Below are 20,341 nucleotides of genomic sequence, written 5' to 3' on the forward strand. Positions count from 1 at the left end.
AAGACTTCATCTTAATAGAGAAAACCAGAGGAACTTGGTTAGTTTGAAGAGGAGCATGAAGAGAGTCCTCACTCTCCTTTTTATATGTGTGTGATGACATAAGTGGATGGAGAGATAAAAAGCGGGAAATTTAGTTAGCAGGCTCTACTGATACCATAACAAATAGGATCTGAAGTGCCCATCACTTAGTATAGGTTGGAAATGAAAAGAATGAAAATATGTGTTTTTACAAATTAGCACAGTGAGAATTTGGAGTAGTCATTCAGCATTTGCTCCTCCTCCTGACTGAGTAGCTCAAAAGCAGGATTTTGGTCTGCATATAGACTATCTCATTATAATCCCCTCAACAACAGAGGGCTATACTTTAAATGGGAGGTACTGCCTTCTGTGTTGTGCAGTAGTCAATCCTACACTCCTTCTGATTTGAATCTCAAAAAAGTATTCTTAAAACAATTTTTTGACTTCTTGCATTTGTTTCTCAATTCTTGTAGTCGTCTCATGAGCATTGTATCAGCACTTTTTCCGAAAGGATCACGTAGTGTGGTCCCACGAGACACACCTCTGAATATATTTGTGAAGATTATTCAGTTCATTGCTCAGGTAAGAATATATCTAGGTAGAGATACAATATTATGAGCATTATTTCTATGAAATATAAATTATGGGCTGTTTTTTTAAATATTTGTAGAGTTTAATATATTGAATAAAATTTACCCAAATAATAATAGAATGACTGATTTGTTTCTTCAAGTGGCAAAATTATTTTCCTTTGAAGTTCAATAACTATGATTTGTAGATGTCATGGTGATTAGTATTTACATTTGTATTGTTCTGTAACGGGTGTGTATGTATACATGAAGATAAAGTACAGTAATATACTTACTGTATTCCATTATAATATATTTATAAGGGACAAACTATCTGAACATTAATGTCCATTTGTATTTAGCAAGGAGTCTAACTTCTGTAGACTGGAAAAAAAATTGCAACATGTATGTTAGTGTGTAGTTCCTACTGCATTACAGTTTGTATTGTTTTAGCTGCTTCTGTTATCTTAATATCAAAATGCAGGGGGTGATCCCACAGGATACAATACTCATTCATCTTTAACCTTATAAATTAGACTTGTTTTTCCAACTTACAGATAGCTTGTCTGTGCTTCAGTTTCCAAAACGACCTACTTCTGTTTATATAGAGATAAAACAGGAGACAAAATCCTTTATGCTCTCAGTTTTAGTTCTAGGGTTCTTCATTTTAACACTAAGTTTAAATTATTTTTCATTATCAAATGTTTGAACCTGTAAAGCAGCCTAACTGTAAATGCCTGTGCTTCATTTACTTTATTCTTTTGCCTTTGCATCTGAATACAGTTTCATGGTGAACTCTTCTGTTGCCCCCTCACCCTAGTTTCAGAATGCTTTTTAAGAGTTCAGCGTATTTTTTTTTATACTGTGTTAAACAGATGGAGAACTGAAGTTCAGCAGAAAGTAAATGCTGAAATTTCTATTCTTTGGTATAGATTTTCACCAAAGTAGGTACAAGCAGAGTTTTCCATTTGACACTTCTACTAATGAGATCCCAGGGTTTGAAATCAGGCATTCTCAGAATGAAGTAGATGTAATTAGTAACCTACTGTGAAGGCTTTATTTAACTAACTCAACTGTCATCAATAATAAGAGCTGCCTAACTGAAGCAGGAATAAAATATGCTTTTTGAAGGAATGATCAATTGACTCATGTATCAGACTCATTTGTTCCATTTTTCTTTCTAGCACGTATATTACATTTCTGAACTTGTTCAAGAATTGAGCTGTATTCATTAAAAAAAAAAAAAAAAGAAAACAGAAAAAATGCATTTGCTATGCCAATTTGATTTTTTTTTCCATTTGGCATCTCTTGTACTGATTGAAACCGAAGTCCAATAATATATGACCATTCAAAGAGAACTTGAATTGTAATCTGAGATTGCAAATGCAACCTTAATTGATGTATTTTCTAACTCACATGGACTTTGCCAGTATATTAATGCCAACATAGTGTATTTTGGCATTTTTAATACATTGCATTAAGGAGTGTTGAACTGTATTACTTTTTTAAGAGTGTTACTAATTCATAAGAATAAGAAAAACAAATATTTTAAAACTTTTAAAATATCATTTTTATATTTTTAAACTTCTAAGGCATGATATCCATTGCCTATAAGGAAGAAATTAAGGCTATGCATAGAAAGATAAACAAGAGTTTATGTATAAACCTTTTTTCCTTTATAGGAACGCTTGGATTTTGCAATGAAAGAAATAATATTTGATCTTCTTAGTGTTGGAAAATCACCTAAAACCTTCACAATTAATCCAGAGGTAAAACAAACTTATTACTTGCATGCAGTGAGAACAGGATGTTGGGGTGAAATTTTTGGAACTGTAGTTAACTATTTTTTAGCTGACATGAAAGCAGATTAATGAATATCAAAAAAGATGTTCTGATAAAGAAATAACTAGTTATTACTAGCTAAAGAAATAAATAGTTGTGTACAATTGCTGTCCCATGTCTGGTGAGTAAGCCAGCAATGCTACTGCAGTTTCAGCTCATTGCAACTTTAAACCCGGTATGTGTGCTTGTGTGTATAACCATAAAGCCTTTTCTTCAGGGACATCATACCCAGGTCTTACAAAGCCAGTGTAATAAATGAGATGTAAAAATGTGTTTCTTCCGTATATCATTCTCGTGATTCATATTAACTCCTTTAATTCTATTGACTCTAAAACACTAAGTCTATTTGTCCATGGCAGTTTTGTTGACTGGAATCAGCGATGTGAGAAGGCATTCAGCACTAAATTTTACTAAAACTAAAATTTTGTTCTTGATACTTTCGTTACACTAATGGGTAATATTTAAATCATGCCTGTCCTACTAATGCTGTCTGCTTACAGAGGGAAAATGCAGTTTGTGTTTTGCCTCATCTGTGTCACTTTAATGTTACAATTCCTTTTGTTTACTACTTCTTTTTTCTTCCCTTTGTTGCTTTTGAAGAGGATGAATATAGGCCTCAGAGTCTTCCTTGTCATAGCAGATAGTTTGCAGCAGAAAGATGGTGAACCACCAATGCCAACGACAGGAGTTGTTCTTCCCTCAGGAAATACTCTGCGTGTGAAGAAAATTTTTCTTAATAAAACACTGACAGATGAGGAAGCAAAAGTTATAGGTATGTACTGGTCTTTTGGAATTTTACATTCCAATACGTACATAGATGTTCTCAGTTATTCTCAAATAATACGTTTGTGTATCTTTATTTCTATATTTATTTTAATTTTTATGGAGAATTTAGTTACAGCATGTTTTAACATGATTCTTTAGAGAAAAGTTCTAGATGATATTGAACTTCTGGTGTCCAAGACTGGATCTGTGGCTTTTTTAAAAACTGTTTTGCACTGCTGGATTAGCGCACAAAATACTGAGCACAGTGAGTTTGGTAATTAGCATGGAAATTTTTGTTCCTTTGATCCACTCTACAATGTTCCAAAATACAGCTGCGTTGGAGTGAGACATTTTTTTATCCCTTTGTTTGGTTGATCTTCTGCAGATGAAATAATTGTCTCTAAAAGACAGTCTCAAGCTAGAACTAAAATCCTCAGAAATGAGAAAGGCAACTAATAATTACTTCTCTGTTTATGTTCTTCCCTGAAGGAAACTTCTACTTTCATACAATACCTCCTACTGCTTGCTTGATACGCTTCTTTTTGACACTTAAAATTAGTTTAATGACAGGTTTTGTACAATAAGAAATTTGTCCTAAGCTGAACGTGGTATATATTTTAATAAGAATGTGAAAAATAAGTGAGAACATGCAGTAGTGAAAGAGGTGGTTGGAACTCTTTGTCTTTTCAGGAATGTCAATATACTATCCTCAAGTCAGAAAAGCTCTGGACAGCATTCTTAGGCATTTGGACAAAGAAGTTGGAAGGCCCATGTGCATGACTAGCGTGCAGATGTCCAATAAAGAACCTGAAGACATGATTACGTATGTATAAAATTCACTGTCACACTTATATTGTATTATCTTGTGCTGTAATGTTTCACATTACTACATTACAAATTTAGGCTTTTTGTTTGAATATTAAATTCATTCTGATTTCATTTACTAATGCTAAAAATTTTCTAGTACTTTCTTAAGTTTTGACCTAAGATTGAAAATCTTTGTGATATACTGATGTGGATTTTCCTGTTGTTTTGTTGTTTACAAACTGGTTTTGTAGAGGTGAAAGAAAACCTAAGATAGATTTATTCAGAACTTGTATTGCTGCTATTCCAAGATTGATTCCAGATGGTATGAGCAGGACTGACCTCATTGAATTGCTTGCAAGGTAAGTGAAATAAAATAACTTTTAGTGAATATTCCTTTTTAAAAGCTCCTTACATAATATAGAGTATGTCAGTCAACTCACTATAAAGTTCAAGTCCACTGTGTACAGATTGGTCGCTCTTATTCTTGCCTGCCTTCAGCAGTTGTGTCTGAGCATTCAGTGAGAACAGATGGTTGGGGTATGTGCAGGCAGTCTTCAGTTATTACTGGAGCAATCAATTTTTCTTCCGTTTATTTATTTGTTATATTTCATTTTTTAATATAAAGATAGTCTTGGTGTAGGAGAACAGTTCAGCTTGTAGTTTTGGAATTACAAGCTCATTTGCATAGAGTGTGTTGAATTATACATATGTAAATGTTAGTTAAGGTGGGCAAGAGTAATTAAGGCTTTTGTAACACTTTTTTTTCATAGAAGACAGGAAGCATTGAAAAACAATAAGCTGCACATCACAAGGTACCTCCACACTGGGCTCTAAAATGGTTGCTCAGTTGCACTCAGATAAGCATATACAAAAGACATGATTATCTCTCATGAAAATTGTTTGTACTCAGTTTTCTGAGGTCTTACTTTATTTTGCTATATTTCTAGCAGGGTCTTGTCTTAGCTAGTTGCAAATGTATTCAGTGCAGAGAATGCATCTTTGTGGTGTTCTGCACTGTACGGTAAAGACAGAAGAAAGCACCAAACTTTAATTCATAAAGGCTGGTTAAGAATATGCAATTCTAGGGTTGATGATACTGGTATTTTTTCTAAACAGGCTGACAATTCATATGGATGAAGAACTCCGTGCCTTGGCTTTCAATACACTCCAAGCATTAATGCTTGATTTTCCAGATTGGCGAGAAGATGTTCTTTCAGGATTTGTGTATTTTATTGTGCGTGAAGTGACTGACATCCACCCAACGCTTCTTGACAATGCAGTAAAAATGTTAGTGCAGCTCATAAATCAGTGGAAACAAGCAGCCCAAATGCATAATAAAGCCCAAGATTCTCAGGTATTTTAAATACAATCCTTTGATATCAAAACATATTTTAATCTATATGCAGTTTTGTTAGTATGCTTTTTTTATTAAAGTAATAAAAATTCTGTTTACTTTCTTACAATGCTGAAGATATTTAGACTTATTATTTTTTTCCCCAAAATTTAGTTTAATATTAAGTACTCTCTAAACACTGATTAATTGCCACATTTTTCTTTACATCAAATTCAATATGTGGAATTGGAAATATTAAATAGCAGTTTTAAACAGCAGAGCTAGCAAAAAAGCACCATTTTCCACTAACTAATAGAAAAGAGATACAAGGGTTATAAGAAATCATTTTATATAATATTAATTATGAGAGAGAGTCATTTACTCTTTTTGAATTTTGCCCTCGTTACATCACTTACGTGAGGAAGTAAAATAAGAAGGACTTTCTTGTGGTGTTTGGACTGAATTCAGAGAGAAAAAAATACAAGCTAACTGATGCTGTGCCATTTTCATAATTTAAAATATGACAAGTAGACAAGAGCTGAATATCTTACGATTAATTCTGTCATCACTAATAATGACACTATAATTTGATTGTGTTTACTTTTTCCTTCATTTGTTTAACTTCTGTGCTTATTTCTTAGCGTGGTGTCTCCAGTGGGGCTGCCCATACCCTTCCTCTGGAGAGGACCCTTTATTCCAACGTATTTCATGTGGTGGAAGGCTTTGCTTTGGTCATTCTTTGCAGCACAAGGCCTGCAACGAGAAGATTAGCGGTCAGCGTGCTTAGAGAAATAAGGGCCTTGTTCACACTTCTAGAAATTTCTAAGGTAAGAGTTGATTATCCATTCATGTAAAAGCTTAATGAAAGAATACTGTTTTACATGACTTTGTGATTTTTATGCTTTTTGTTTTGTTGTGTTTTTTTTTTTTGTTGTTGCTTTTTTTTTTAGAGTGATGATGAATTGGCTATAGATGTAATGGACAGACAAAGTGCTTCTATCCTGGAGAGTTTCATACATCTTACTGGTGCTGATCAGGTAGGAGAGCTTTTATCTTAAACTTGAGTGTAAGATGATGCATTTCTGTAAGCATTTTGGTATGTCTTTTAAATCACAGTGTCGTTATATTCAAGCTAATTTTATCAACAGTTTATCAGCTTCAAAAAAAAACAAAACAAAACAACAACAACAAAAAACAGAAAAAAAAAAAAACCAAACAGGGCCTCCAAAGCTATTTCTCAGAACAAAAATTGAGGAATGATTTGAGGCTGACAACAACATTGTACAGTTTCTGATTGATTAGGTGCCTACCATGACACAAAAACACACACACTTCTTTTTCTGTTTTTTGTTGTTGTTGTTGTTTGTTTGTTTTTCACCAACTGGTTCACAGGTTCTAAGTTCATTGAAGGAAAGACCACTGACTTTTTCTGTCACTATGCAGTATCTGACAAGCAGTGTTTCCTTTAGCCACAGTGAGAGCAGTATACATAGGTGAATAAGAGCTGAATTCCCTTGTTATATGTTTATCTTAAACTATTAACGGTCGAAGAGAAGTTTTCCTGTGTTTAGGCTTAAGAAATGAGTTTTATTTCAGTAGTAAGACTTTAAGAGTCTGGAATCTTTTGGAAGAATAAGTCATCATGATTCAAATGCTATTTTTTTTACAATAGTTTACTTACTTAATGTTAATTTCCTTTCCAGTGTGTTTCTATCACTGCTCATATTAGGAACTTCTCTAAAACAGCATGAATTAAACAATGTGTTTTAACTATGCCTAAATGTGGTTTTGACACTAACATTTCAGAATGAAAATCTACAAGTGAAAAAGTATTACTTAATATGCATAGAAATTAATTTTTTTGTTTGTTTGTTTGTTTGTTTTGTTTATTTGTTTTTTAATGCATACAGACTACTTTACTATACTGTCCCAGTTCAGTGGATTTACAGACTTTGGCTGACTGGAGTTCCTCTCCAATCAGCCACCAGTTTGATGTGGTCAGTCCATCACATATATGGATATTTGCACATGTGACTCAAGGCCAAGATCCGTGGATTATAAGCCTTTCAAGTTTTATGAAGCAGGAAAATCTTCCAAAACACTGCCCAACAGCTGTAAGCTATGCTTGGATGTTTGCTTATACCAGACTCCAGATGCTGTCTCCACAAGTGGATATAAAGTAAGCTCATTTCTAAAGAAGATACAATCTAATTTACTTGTATTCTTTCAGAACTCATCATCATCCTAATGCTATTATGTTTTGGTGAGGCAGCGTGCACTCCTAATATTTTCTATGGATTTCATTCATACATATAACAAAAAGTTAGAGCAGTTCTATTTGGAAAAAAATATTATCTGCTGTAAAGATTAATTCATGCTTTAGGCAATATTGTAGTTCAACAAGTTTGACTATAAAAGCATGCATTATTGATGTACAAGTCTGACCTGAATAATTTATTTGGAGTATACTACGTTAACAGAAACAGATACACAATTTAAAAATAAATTCAATAGAGAAACAAAACCTCCTAGGCATTATTTATTATATTGAGCTTTTTTTCTTTAAATAGCAGCCCTATCAATGCAAAGAAAGTAAATACAACTACAAGCAGTGACTCCTACATTGGGCTCTGGAGAAATTACCTGATTCTTTGCTGCAGTGCAGCGTCTTCTTCAAGCTCCTCTACTTCCACTGGCTCTGTGAGATGTTCCCCTCCTGAGACGCTGGCGTCTACCCCTGACAGTGGTTACAGCATCGATTCAAGAGTAGGTTCTTCTAATGATTACTGTAAATACTGCAGCTACGTTTTATTGGAAGTAGAACCACTTGAGGCTTATGACAGCTATCATGATTCTTAGAAGGCTGTAATTTATCTGAAAATATGTTTAAAGTGCCTTTTTTTGTTTGTTTTGGATAAGATTCAGTTTGTTTCTTCCAACCCATATTATAAAGGCATTTCTACCTGTGGTTTTTCAGGCAAAATCTAATCACGTAATGAAAACATTAACCCAGTTTCGAAGTCTTATCTGGTGATAATGAGGAAATATTTTGTCTTCCGTTCTTTTTTTTTTTTTTTTTTTTTTTTTTTTTCCTGTCAGAAGACCTCTAATTCTGAGCAAATAGCCTCACACTTCTCCACTAATTGAGGCAGTGTTCTGTTCAGGAACTATACTTCGTTATATTTTTCCTAACCACAGTTTTGTCTGCATTACTTCATGTTACCTGCAGACATGGTTGGGTGTTCTTTTGTGGTTTGTTTGGTTTTTTTTTTTAATCTCCTCTTTGGCTTCCTGTAGAAGATAGAGTAAAGGCAGTGAAGATAACTCACGGATAGTACAGCATATTTTTGGCAGAAGCAGCCTGTTCCGGTTGTTACCAAGATTCTTCCTTAATCTGAGAAACTGCAAAATGAAATCTTAAAAGGCTTACACTTCCTCCTAAAGAAACAGAAGATCTTATAAGATGTTTATCAGCACTCCTCTAAATTGAATATGCAAGTATGAATTGGAGAGCTAACAAAATTCTCATTAAGGTTTTTCTCTGAAAATGAAATACAGAAATGTTACTATAATCAGAATGTCTTCAAGATAAGCGTGGAAAAACCTCAGAGATATATTATTCAAAGATGGCCACGTAAACCTCTAAGTCACTGTATATTTTTGATTTTCAAACTTTTGGAGATGCCTCTCACATGGAGGATGTAAAGTTATGTAGTGCTGTTGCCTCTCAGCTGCCTGTAAAGATCCTGCATAGATGCATACTCAGCTTTTTGAAGAGTCATTGGCCCTAGTAACAATCTATTTCAGCTCTCTTGTGTACTCAGCACAGAGCCTCAGTAGGTTGCCAAACAGATGGGATGAAGTCTTCCCAGAGGCTTTTTAGGTTCAGTGACAAAACAGAAAAGTTCAGGGCAGATAACTACTGATTTTTTTTCTCAATTATCTTCATCCATCTTGTTCACTACAGGGAAAAGATGTGCATTTTGTACCATTTCTGAAATTTGTTTTCCACACCAAAGATCGGAAACCTTGTTTTTATCATGAGTAGTTCAGATCAGTACTGAAGAATCTGATACTGTAGCAGATGTTTTAATCTCACTACCTGCATGTTGGATAACTGCTTCATTCAGGTTTATTCTGATTTTCTTCTTAGATCATTGGCATTCCATCCCCTTCTTCCTTGTTTAAGCACATAGTTCCAATGATGCGCTCTGAGAGCATGGAAATTACAGAATCCCTTGTGCTGGGACTTGGCAGGACCAACCCAGGAGCTTTTAGGTAATTGCTGTGTTTCATCTGGTTTTATGCTAATGGGTACAAAGCTGGGGAAACAGAACTCAGAAAAAGACCTTCTTAAACATTAAAAAATCTATGAAAACTGATTATCATTCTTTTCTAGCACTTAGCTGTGTGACAATGATTTTTTAGAAGCTGAACTAATTTTATTGTTTTTATGCCTTTTATTGGTATTAAAGACTGCCCTATGGAGGCAGAGACTATGGACTGTTGACATTTACAATATTAGTTACAGTCGTGGTTGTACAGGTACTAAACATAATTGATAACACCACTTAAACCTGCTAGAATACTCATTTTCTCTTTTATTTTCTATTATTAATCACATGTCTAGTTTGTTGTGTGCTCTCTACCAAAAGCCAACCTTTGAGTGTGTTTTACCAAAAAACCATATAATGAAAAAAAAAAAACAACTTTTTTTTTTTTGTTAATCTGAACAAAAATATGAAACTATCCATCACCATGCTTAAGTCTCATGTAATTTAATGAAAATTTTTGCAACTTTCTCAACACCTTAACACATTTCCTGAAGGAGGACCCCCATAGCAGGGGAATCAGTCATTTAACATGAAAACTTCAGTGGATTATGCTTTTGGTATGTCTAAATTAGAGCAGCACTGAAAGTACACAGAAAAATGTGGTACCCAGGGACACACTGCAGCAAACCTAAAACAGAGGAGGTAATTACTATACTATCGATTGTAAAAGTAGAATTAGTAAGTTTTATCTTAGTGTGCTGTCTGCGTAGATCCACACTGCTGATGTCTTTCATGTTCCTTTGCCCCTCTTCATGGAGTCATGAGATAATTGGAGTTTGGCAGAAGGAACTGAGAAAAGACTGTGAAGCTTCAGTGCAAATTGGGAATGTAACCACAGCATCAAATCATTGCTTTTCAGTTTTCATAGAGACTAGACTGACTAGTCTGTCAGCATATCATTATTGGCCTTAGGGAAGCAATATTTGTTAACAAGTAAATGCACAGTGACAGTTGCAAGAACATAATGTGATTAGCTGCCAACATTGCTTTTGTTTGATAATATCTATTTGCAGCATGAGGCTCTGTTAAACCCTGAATGTGAAGGTGAATGAAAATAATACCTGATAGAAATATAATTTAAAACTTTCTAAATGAAAATTTAGTGTAATTATTGAGAAATCCATTTGGTGGTTTGTATTTAAATTAGGAAAATCTTCTCAGAAACATCTCTTGTAAATGCTTATTTATGTCAGAAAGCTATAAGTAAAACCTAAGGGTGTTTTAAATAAAATTTTAGCACTTATTATGAAAAATTTTTTAGTTAAGATGATAATTTAATGGTTGTTCATATTCTTTTGATTATTTTATTTTAATTCAGGGAACTAATAGAAGAATTACATCCTATAATTAAGGAAGCACTTGAAAGAAGGCCAGAGGTAATTAGATCTTTTTCCTATATTTGGCGCAGAGTTTTAGCTATCTTCTCAAAAATGATAGTAAATAATTGTTAGTTATGCTTCTGCACCTAAAAGCTGTCAATATACCAGGTAACAAAATGAAATGTTCCTTTTCAAATTAGTGTGAGCTGTTTACAGTAGAAGAGTTCTGCTTTGAACTCTGTATTATTCTTGTTTCAAAGGAGTTTAGTTTTGAACAACTAGAAATTACTGTAAGCTTTTCCACATTCTTTTATTTGTGTCGCTTAAGCATGGTTTAGCATAGTTAAATACTGCCTGCAATTAGTAGTTCCTGAGATGGCATTGATTTCTACTGTCAACCAGCTTTGTTTAGTTCTTTAAAATGGAAATGGCTGTGAGCTCACCTGGCTGCCTGCGCTGAATAAAAGTCTTCTGATGGAGAGGATGTTTTACTGTAGGAGTTAGAAGCCCCTGTAGGTATCCACAGAAATAATAATCTCTGTAAACACAAGCACAGATGATTATCGGTTTTTTTTATGGTAACTGTTATATTCATGTTAATAAACTCATAAACTAATAAATTCATAACTAAATACAGATGATGAGAAGGAACGTGACTTTTGTTTCAGAATGTTACTGGAGTATAGTTATAGTGTGTTTTCTTAGTCTTACATGCACGGAAAGATTGGTATTGTACTTCAGCTCATTGTTTTACATGTCACACTTCATGACAGGAGAGTGACAAAATAAAAAGTGTATTATTTCATTAATATGTGTAATAATACACTTAGTGTATCTTGCAGTTACAAAAGGAATAACTTTTCTTCACTGCCTGATCTGTTAAGATAGGGAGGCATTTTGGTAACTGCTCATAGAAGTTTTGCACTCCTGATAATTCATGCAAATTGTTGTCTAAGTATAATAATGCTTTTTTGTGCCATCCAGTTTTAGATTTTTTTCCCCACTTCATCTAATTCTGTGTTTCCTCTGTTGAACAGAACATGAAACGACGCAGGCGTCGAGATATTTTACGTGTACAACTAGTGCGAATATTTGAACTGTTGGCAGATGCTGGTGTCATTAGTCACAGGTGGGGGCTGCACTGATAAGCAGGATCACTGTGTAATATAGATATCTATAGTGCACTGTGTAGTATAGATATCTATAGTGAAGTATTATTAATTAATTTGTTGTGTTTCTAAAATTGCAATTTCTTCATTAACAATTACTCCCAGTGTAAGAACTAATTCTGTGGAAGGATGAGTGAGCTGTGAAAAATAAGACTTGCTTATTTGTTTACTTTAACTGATGTTTTTTATACAGCAAGGAAACAAGCTTAGGGAAAAACTGACTTTGAATTCAATGTTTGCAATGATGAGGTCTATTAAAGAGAAAGAGATAAGGATTGTTTTTTGTTTGTTTGTTTTTTGTTTTTTTCAAAGGTGTATATTTAGCATACAATTTAATATTTTTATTTTTAAGTGCGAGTGGTGGCCTTGATAATGAAACACATTCCCTCAACAACACTTTACTTGAGTATGTTGATCTAACAAGACAACTCCTAGAAGCAGAAAATGAAAAGGATTCTGATACATTGAAAGATATCCGATGCCATTTTAGTGCCTTAGTGGCAAATATCATTCAAAATGTTCCAGGTATGTAAAAAGATCTTGATAACTTCTGATAGACTGTTTTTATTTTATTATTTTTTTAAAGCATAAAAAAAATTCTACTTACCTGAATTTGCAGAATACATTAATAAAAATATACCATCAATTCTGAACACAGCTTCAGCAATGAGAGTTTTTAAGAAAGGTGTCTGATACTGTTTAGAAGCTACAAGTAATTTTCTCATCTAGCAGAAGTCTTGGCTGGCAATGCATTTACATTTTTTAGATTAATAAATAGTTCATCCTTATACCTCAGTGATATTAAGCATGATAACAGTAAAACTACATCCAGCTATTATGATTCTGATATAGTGTGTCTTTATTTTTTTCCCTTTTATAGCCTGATTCTCTTTTATGTACATTATTTTAAAAAATGATACAAAAAGTGTTTCTAACTTTATTTGCTTTTCTTTCAGTCCACCAGAGAAGAAGTGTCTTTCCACAGCAAAGTCTCCGCCACAGTCTATTTATGTTGTTCAGTCATTGGGCAGGTCCTTTTAGTATCATGTTTACTCCCCTGGATAGATACAGTGATAGGAACATGCAAATAAACAGACACCAATACTGTGCATTAAAGGTATTTTAATGCTTTCTAAACTTTGAAAATAAATTCCCTTGTTGATTTTGCTAATGTATATTTAACATCTCGGCTTTTTGGGGGTAGTTTTCATATCCTCGTCATTTATGACTTTGTTATTTCTTTGTTCTACCTACTTGCTCAGTTTTGATAATTTGTTTTTTGCATACTGTAAACCATTGCACTTAGTATAAGAATTACTTAAAATTACTAGTAAATGTTGACTTCCCATGATTTCTCATCTGCCTAAGGAGAAGGACTTTCATATAAAGTTCTTTAATAATAAAAATGTCATATGAACTTTTGCATAAGTAGACTTTTCACTTTTACCTTTTACTTGGGACTTCAGAATAACCTGATTTGATTTAAGTATTTCTTTAACAAAATGTTATTTGTTTTTTGTTAGCCTTAGTCTTTCTCATCTGTCAGAATAGACTATAGTTTTCTGGGATTTTAATGGGCTTGATAAAAACACATCTGCTGTATCTGAGTTATTGAAATGTAGTGTTTTACTTTCTAAAGGCTATGTCTGCTGTACTGTGTTGTGGCCCTGTGGCAGATAATGTTGGGCTCTCGTCTGATGGCTATTTATACAAATGGCTGGATAATATTCTGGATTCACAGGATAAGAAGGTAATGCAGGCAGTGTAAATATTGGTTTGCAACTATCAGTACTTTCAACAGTGCATTCATGAATTATTGTGGTCTCACTGACCCACAGGCTTTGAGTGGCTTATGCCTAAAGCTCTTAGGAGTGCATATTTTTGCCTCGTCCTTGACGTGCTATCACCAAGTTGAGGAAGGCAATCACCAGGCACATTCTGAGCACAAAGCAGAACTAAAGAGAGGAGGATTGAAACAGACTTCTTATAATTTATAAACTAATCAGCTAGATAAAGTTGTAGTAATAAGCACAATCTTCAGAAATTTAAAGGAGACAAGATCTTTAACGTGAAGTCTGTGAAACTCGACTCTATTGATGGGGTCCTATGGAATTCTGAAGATCAAGCTTTACAGCTATTTAGTAAGACAAGCTTTACATCTAAAAATAGGGCCTTCATTGCACTTATACTGTGATAGCATAAAATTACTGCTCCAGTGGGATAGATTCAAGGGATTAGCAAGTCTCCAGATGGATCAGCCCCTTGTATCCCACTGTGGAATACCTGCCTATATTTAAGTGCTTTTCTGTATCTGACTTCAGATCTGTGTTCAGAAAAGAGTAAATAGCACAATACGGGACTTGGAACTGAGAAAAAGGAATGTTAGAGCTATTTAGTTATTTACTTCAGTAATCTTTTACTGCATGTACAAGTTGGATGTTCAACAGTTTGATAGGTTATCTGTTGTTGTTTTAAACTGTGGACTTATTATTTTTAGCTGGAATAATTTTTGTGTATTACAGATGTTTTGGATTAAATATCTATTTCCCTCTCTTATGCCATTTTTATAAGTTGGCCCTTTTTTATTTTTTTATTTTATTTTATTTTATTTTATTTTTAATTGGTTCATTTCTGAATACAGGTTCACCAGCTGGGATGCGAGGCAGTTACGCTGCTCTTGGAACTCAACCCTGACCAGAGTAACCTCATGTACTGGGCTGTAGACCGGTGCTATACAGGTTCCAAGCGGGTAGCAGCTGGCTGCTTTAAAGCCATAGCCAGTGTGTTCCAAAACAGGTACTACAGAATTTTTCAAAACTTTCATTTTCCAAGCATAATTTCATTTAGAACATTTTTTCCTCCCTTAAAGAGTAGAGATCACTCCTGTTCGTGTGTATGTGTTAGTAGAGAAGCTTTCCGAAGTGTTAGGTTATTCCATTTCATATCCCCTAAGAATTAGCTTTTACTTAACAAATTCAAATAAAGAAAAAAACAAATCAAATTAATGCTATTTGTTTCATGCTTGTGATTTTTCCCTAGGGATTACCAGTGTGATACAGTGATCCTTCTAAATCTGATACTGTTTAAAGCAGCTGATTCCACTAGGGCTATCTATGAAGTTGCTATGCAACTATTACAGGTTTGTAAGCTAATTTTGATTCAATTGTTTTTGTTTTAAAAATTAGAACAATCTCTGTGCGTTGAAAATAATAGCAAAAAAAACACAAAAAAATATTTCTGGTAGTATTTAGTTGTTATTTCAATAAGAAAATCTGATGTATGTTTTTTTTTCTCTGTCTTTGTACATAGTTAGCCCAGATCCTTACTTGGCCTAAGTAGATGTCAGCAAAATGTGTGTTTTCAAGAAGTAAGCCCTAAAGACTTACATTTTCACAACATTTGCTTTTTTAAGATACATAACCTAAATGAAGATTTTTCTGATTTGACACTATAGAAGTGTTGTATAGATCAGTTTTTCTAAAACTTTCTCAGAGAGATGTGTTGCTTCTGTTCCTTTGCTCTTTTTACCAGTGTAGCTGTCAGTTTCCTGATTTTTGCATTGGTGCCAAACGTTTTCCTTATTCATCAACACGGGAAGGGGTTAACAGAATTGTTGTTAACCATTTACTTCTGTTAATTCCTTTCCAGTGACATTTAGGGGTAATACAGGCAGCACTAATATTTTAAAAAGTATATACAGATATACTGCTCATTGCTCATACCAAAAGTCATCTCACAGCTTTTTCCCAGGGTCCTTGTCAGCTAAATTAAGCAGTAAAATCCTTTCTGAAGTCGTACTGTTGTTGACGTGTCAACACTCACAGCATTCTCCCTTTCAGTCCCATCTTTCTTATCAAGTGAATGCTGCTGCTTTAGACCAGCCAAAATTAATTTTGAATGTGCTGAACTGCTTTAGCCTCCCTCTGCATCTCTCGCACATCAAAGATTGCATTTCTTCTATGCGTGTCTCAAGCAGAAATAATATTGTTTGGAAATAAAAGTACTCAATGGTATTTTTCAATTTGTTACGGAAAAACATCTATTGGATAAGTTATTTTGAGAAAGCAAACATCAAGAATTTTTCATTGAGTGCATCAAATGGAATGAGTGTTAGCTATTCAGTGGCATTGCCACAGTGTTTGTGAATACAGGAGATGTATGGAGACCTATCTGGTACGAGGTATTAAATGGGAGCAGATACATAAATTTTAAAGGTGATTTTTAAATAAAAAAATTCTAATATAACTCTGTACAGAGCTTCAAATTATGAATGTTGCTGTTGTAGATCTTGGAACCAAAGATGTTCCGTTATGCTCACAAACTGGAAGTTCAGAGGACAGATGGAGTTTTGGGTCAGCCTTCTCCTTTACCACATCTGTATTCTGTGTCATACTATCAACTATCAGAAGAACTGGCAAGGACTTATCCTGAGCTAACACTTGCCATCTTCTCAGGTATGATTTAAAATAAGTCAGTATAAAGATCATCAGGTCTGAAACCTTTTACAAAATGTATAGTTCATAACTCACTAAAATAAGGAACACAAGATAGTGTCTTCATAGTAAGTGGAAAAAATTGAATTTATTGAGTAACAATTTTTGTTTATTTCTATTTGTGATATATTAAAGAGGAAACAATGAATCAAAAGATATTTTACTGACTTTCTAAAATACTGAAGAGAAATCATGTATTAATAAAATAATTTCCAAATGATTTTCAAAATTATTCTTCTGTTATTCTTTCTAGTATTTTTGTTTACTGTAGATTACTTAAAAATAATATTCAGTAACATATTAAATAGCTGCAGAATTATAACCGTATAAATTTAAAAAAAAAAAAGAGCGAAGAGAAATGTAAGAAAAATTTTAAAGTGCTTTTTTGCCAAATTGGCACATTTTTACACGCTTTAGGTTTTCAGCTATCTCCTCAATTAGAGGAATATTTTTCTAGGCAATAATTTTTAAAACTTACTAAACACAATAGGATATGTTATATGTATTTTTTACCCTTGGTTTGAATTGGTTTGTCCTTACTGTTTAAATAGGAAAGGAGCAGTGCTGAAAGTCTGCTCATCAGTCTGGTTTGCCATGTTTTTAACCATGTACTGTGCAATGCATACTTCTTTCATCAGGACTCAGTTTTGTCCTGGAAAGTATTACTTGTGCTTTGCTCTCCATAGAAGTGAAACTGGTGCATAGAGATTGGATTTTGTTTACCATTTTCAATGAAAAGCTACTAATAGAATAAAACTAGCTTGTATTTTGCAAGAGTTGGTAAATGAAACAAGCATAAAGTAGAGAGAGAGGATGTTAAGCTTACTTTATCAGAACTTTCAGCAATTAAGAAAACTATCAGAACCTAGTATACACTTTCTTGCTTGTGCATGCAAATCTGTGTGTGTGTGTATGCATACAGCAATTCAGCTTCTTCAACCATGCTGTTTCTCAGAAGAGTCTTCAACTAGCTCTACTGAAGAATAGATAATGGTTATGAAGTAGCACTAGTTAAACAAAATTATGTCAGTATTGGTGTTATTTTATGGTAGTGTGATTTACTGGATTCGTAGTAGTGGTTGTTATTAGCAAAATAATTCTAATTAATGATCCACAATTTATCTATATCTTTGAATCACAGAAGTAAGTCAGAGAATCCAAACGGCTCACCCGGCTGGGAGACAGGTGATGCTGCATTATCTGCTGCCATGGATGAACAATATTGAGTTGGTAGACTTGAAACCTTTGCCAACCATCCGGCGGCAAGATGAAGATGAAGAAGATTCGTTGAAGGATAGAGAAATAATGGTAAACAGTAGGCGCTGGCTACGAGGAGAAGGCTGGGGATCACCGCAGGCTACAGCCATGGTCCTGAACAACCTTATGTATATGACTGCAAAGGTAAAAACTAACTGGTGTTCCAGGAGACTGTTGTGTTTAGGGAGAATACTGTTCAGAGATACTGCGTTACAGACTTCCCAGAGTTACTGCTCATATTAGTCTGCTTACTGGTGAATACACAAGTTTTGAGTTGTTATAAGAAATATGTGATATAAATAGTTCAGTAGCTATTGCATATAGCAGTTACATATGACTGTTTTTCTATATAGATGTCTGTTTTAGTAGATAATACATAGTATTATCTATCCATCTATACTCTGTACCTATGATTACCTATGATCTCAAAATGGAATTTTGGAAGTAAATCTGCTTGATAGAGCAAATTCTTAGCTACAAAACAATATTTTTCAATATAGGAGCCACCATTAGCTATGCATTATCACCAGCAATAAGCAAGAGCCTGCCTACCATGCTTGTCAAAACCTGCACCAGTGGCGGTGACCCGCTGTTGCCACTTCTGAAACACACCACTTACCACCTCGTTGTACTCACATGCACTGTTTGGTCTACATAAATGTTCAACAAGTGTTGATGAATGTCAATGCATGCCATTTTTTTCCACGTGGGGAAATTTGAAGACATACTTTTGCTACATATGCACTTCCATGTCAGATGCCATTTTGTCAGACTGTCCCTCTGTTGCCATCCATCACGCAGCAACAAAATCTAATGGAATATTAGTAGGGAAGTTCAGCCTCTACTGCCATTCCATCAACACCCACTTCTAATGTCACTGACCAACATAATAAAAGAGGAGGCATTACTTTTGGAGCAGCTCTTGTAAAATAATATAGTTACTGTATATAAATAACAAAACTTATTTTAATTTTTGAATATTTTTATTAAAGCAGTAAAATAAAAGAGCAATGAAAGCATAAAACTAGTAAGATATCATCTGATGGGATATACATGAGGAGTATTCTGTCTTATAATAGTCTGAATAGTCTGGTAAAGAGACACAATCAGATTTTCTAGTTGAATATCTGACTGCAACTCTGTACCTTCCATCTGAAAAATTTATTTATCTTGAATGAAAATGGAGTTGTAAATATATGAAGAAACTGATTATTTTTTTTGGCAGTCTTGAAAAAAAATTTCTGCTGGAGTTTTCAGGAGAGATATTTACTTTGTTTTCCAGTATGGTGATGAAGTGGCTTGGTCTGAGATTGAAAATGTCTGGACTACTTTGGCAGACAGCTGGCCGAAGAATCTGAAAATAATTTTGCACTTCCTGATCAGTATCTGTGGAGTGAACAGTGAACCCAGCCTTTTGCCTTATGTAAGTGCATTGTATGAGTCTCCTTATTGTCACTGGTGTTTTAGAAATTAACTCTAGCAGTAAAGATCACCAAGCAAAAAATATGAGGTAGTATTTCTGATACCCATATCTAGCAGTGTAATAGTATCACTGCATGTTTTGTGACCAGTATACACTGTGAATAAATCAAGTACAAAGTGTACATAAACCTGAAGGGAAGGTACAAAGCAAAGAGCCAGACTCTCTTTGGTTGTGCCCAGTGCCAGGGTGAGGGAGATGACACAAACTGAAAAACAGGAGCTTCCATTTCAGCATCAGTGCTTTGTGAATAAAGACTGAGCATTGGCACAGGTTGGAGATCCCTATGAGCTGTCTGGACTGTGCTCCTGGGCAGCCTGCTCTCTTCTTGAGCAGCAGTACCTCTAGAGGTCCCTCCCCAGCTTCAACCTTCCTGTGATTAGTGTACTAATTCTAGAAATAGGCCATTTATAGGATTAAATGGCCACTAGCTGTCCATGGCAAAGGAATTGTTTTGCTATTCAATGACAAGAGGCAAGGAATGCTTTTCAGTGTAATAAATGTATGGTATTCTGAAAGCCTGGAGACCTTTTGAAATTAAAGAAGTGTGCCACTAAAGATGAATGATTCAAGTATTTGTAATATGAAACAAAAGATTTTGTGAAAATAATTTCTCTGATGCTGGTAGTTTTCTGTTTATGAAAGTAGCAGTAACATACTGCAATTTACTTGGTGATAAGTCTGAAACAAAGCCATCTATCAGTTATGAGCTGTCAAAATCCAGGGTGTCCTAGATGGACCGTAAACATTATTTAGTAAGTAAATTTTTTAAAAAGGAAAAGATTTATTGAACACCTGTTTTTGCATTTTTGTTCCTTTGTATTAAAAAAAAGAAACTTGGAGATTGATTGCTAATTTTAGATTGAGTTAATTCCATGTATGCAGTGATCAATTTCTTTCCATCATAATATGCAAATCAGCAGCCACAGATAGTTTCTGTTCTTTAGGAAGAAAT

General features: G+C 34.2%; 1 protein-coding gene across 8 annotated transcripts in view; it reads left to right on the top strand.

Moving 5' to 3' along the window:
• Positions 1–20,341, top strand: part of FRYL (FRY like transcription coactivator) — a 155,214-nt gene that overhangs the window by 88,189 nt on the left and 46,684 nt on the right. For all 8 annotated transcript variants that reach the window (XR_014883154.1, XM_085223190.1, XM_085223189.1 and 5 more), the window contains 21 exons: positions 492–600; positions 2,270–2,356; positions 3,030–3,201; positions 3,885–4,017; positions 4,253–4,360; positions 5,118–5,355; positions 5,976–6,161; positions 6,285–6,371; positions 7,245–7,513; positions 7,905–8,100; positions 9,488–9,612; positions 10,987–11,044; positions 12,025–12,116; positions 12,509–12,681; positions 13,113–13,273; positions 13,796–13,906; positions 14,798–14,952; positions 15,196–15,295; positions 16,442–16,610; positions 17,791–18,050; positions 19,189–19,329. Coding sequence is in view for 7 of the 8 variants with exons in the window: in XM_085223190.1 (XP_085079316.1) it covers positions 492–600; positions 2,270–2,356; positions 3,030–3,201; positions 3,885–4,017; positions 4,253–4,360; positions 5,118–5,355; positions 5,976–6,161; positions 6,285–6,371; positions 7,245–7,513; positions 7,905–8,100; positions 9,488–9,612; positions 10,987–11,044; positions 12,025–12,116; positions 12,509–12,681; positions 13,113–13,273; positions 13,796–13,906; positions 14,798–14,952; positions 15,196–15,295; positions 16,442–16,610; positions 17,791–18,050; positions 19,189–19,329 (3,130 nt within the window). In the remaining variant the exon portion in view is untranslated. The remainder of the gene's footprint in view (positions 1–491; positions 601–2,269; positions 2,357–3,029; positions 3,202–3,884; positions 4,018–4,252; positions 4,361–5,117; positions 5,356–5,975; positions 6,162–6,284; positions 6,372–7,244; positions 7,514–7,904; positions 8,101–9,487; positions 9,613–10,986; positions 11,045–12,024; positions 12,117–12,508; positions 12,682–13,112; positions 13,274–13,795; positions 13,907–14,797; positions 14,953–15,195; positions 15,296–16,441; positions 16,611–17,790; positions 18,051–19,188; positions 19,330–20,341) is intronic.

This window comes from Meleagris gallopavo, chromosome 4, assembly GCF_905368555.1.
Source record: "Meleagris gallopavo chromosome 4, MGAL_WU_HG_1.1, whole genome shotgun sequence".
In the NCBI taxonomy this organism is placed as follows: Eukaryota; Metazoa; Chordata; class Aves; order Galliformes; family Phasianidae; genus Meleagris; species Meleagris gallopavo.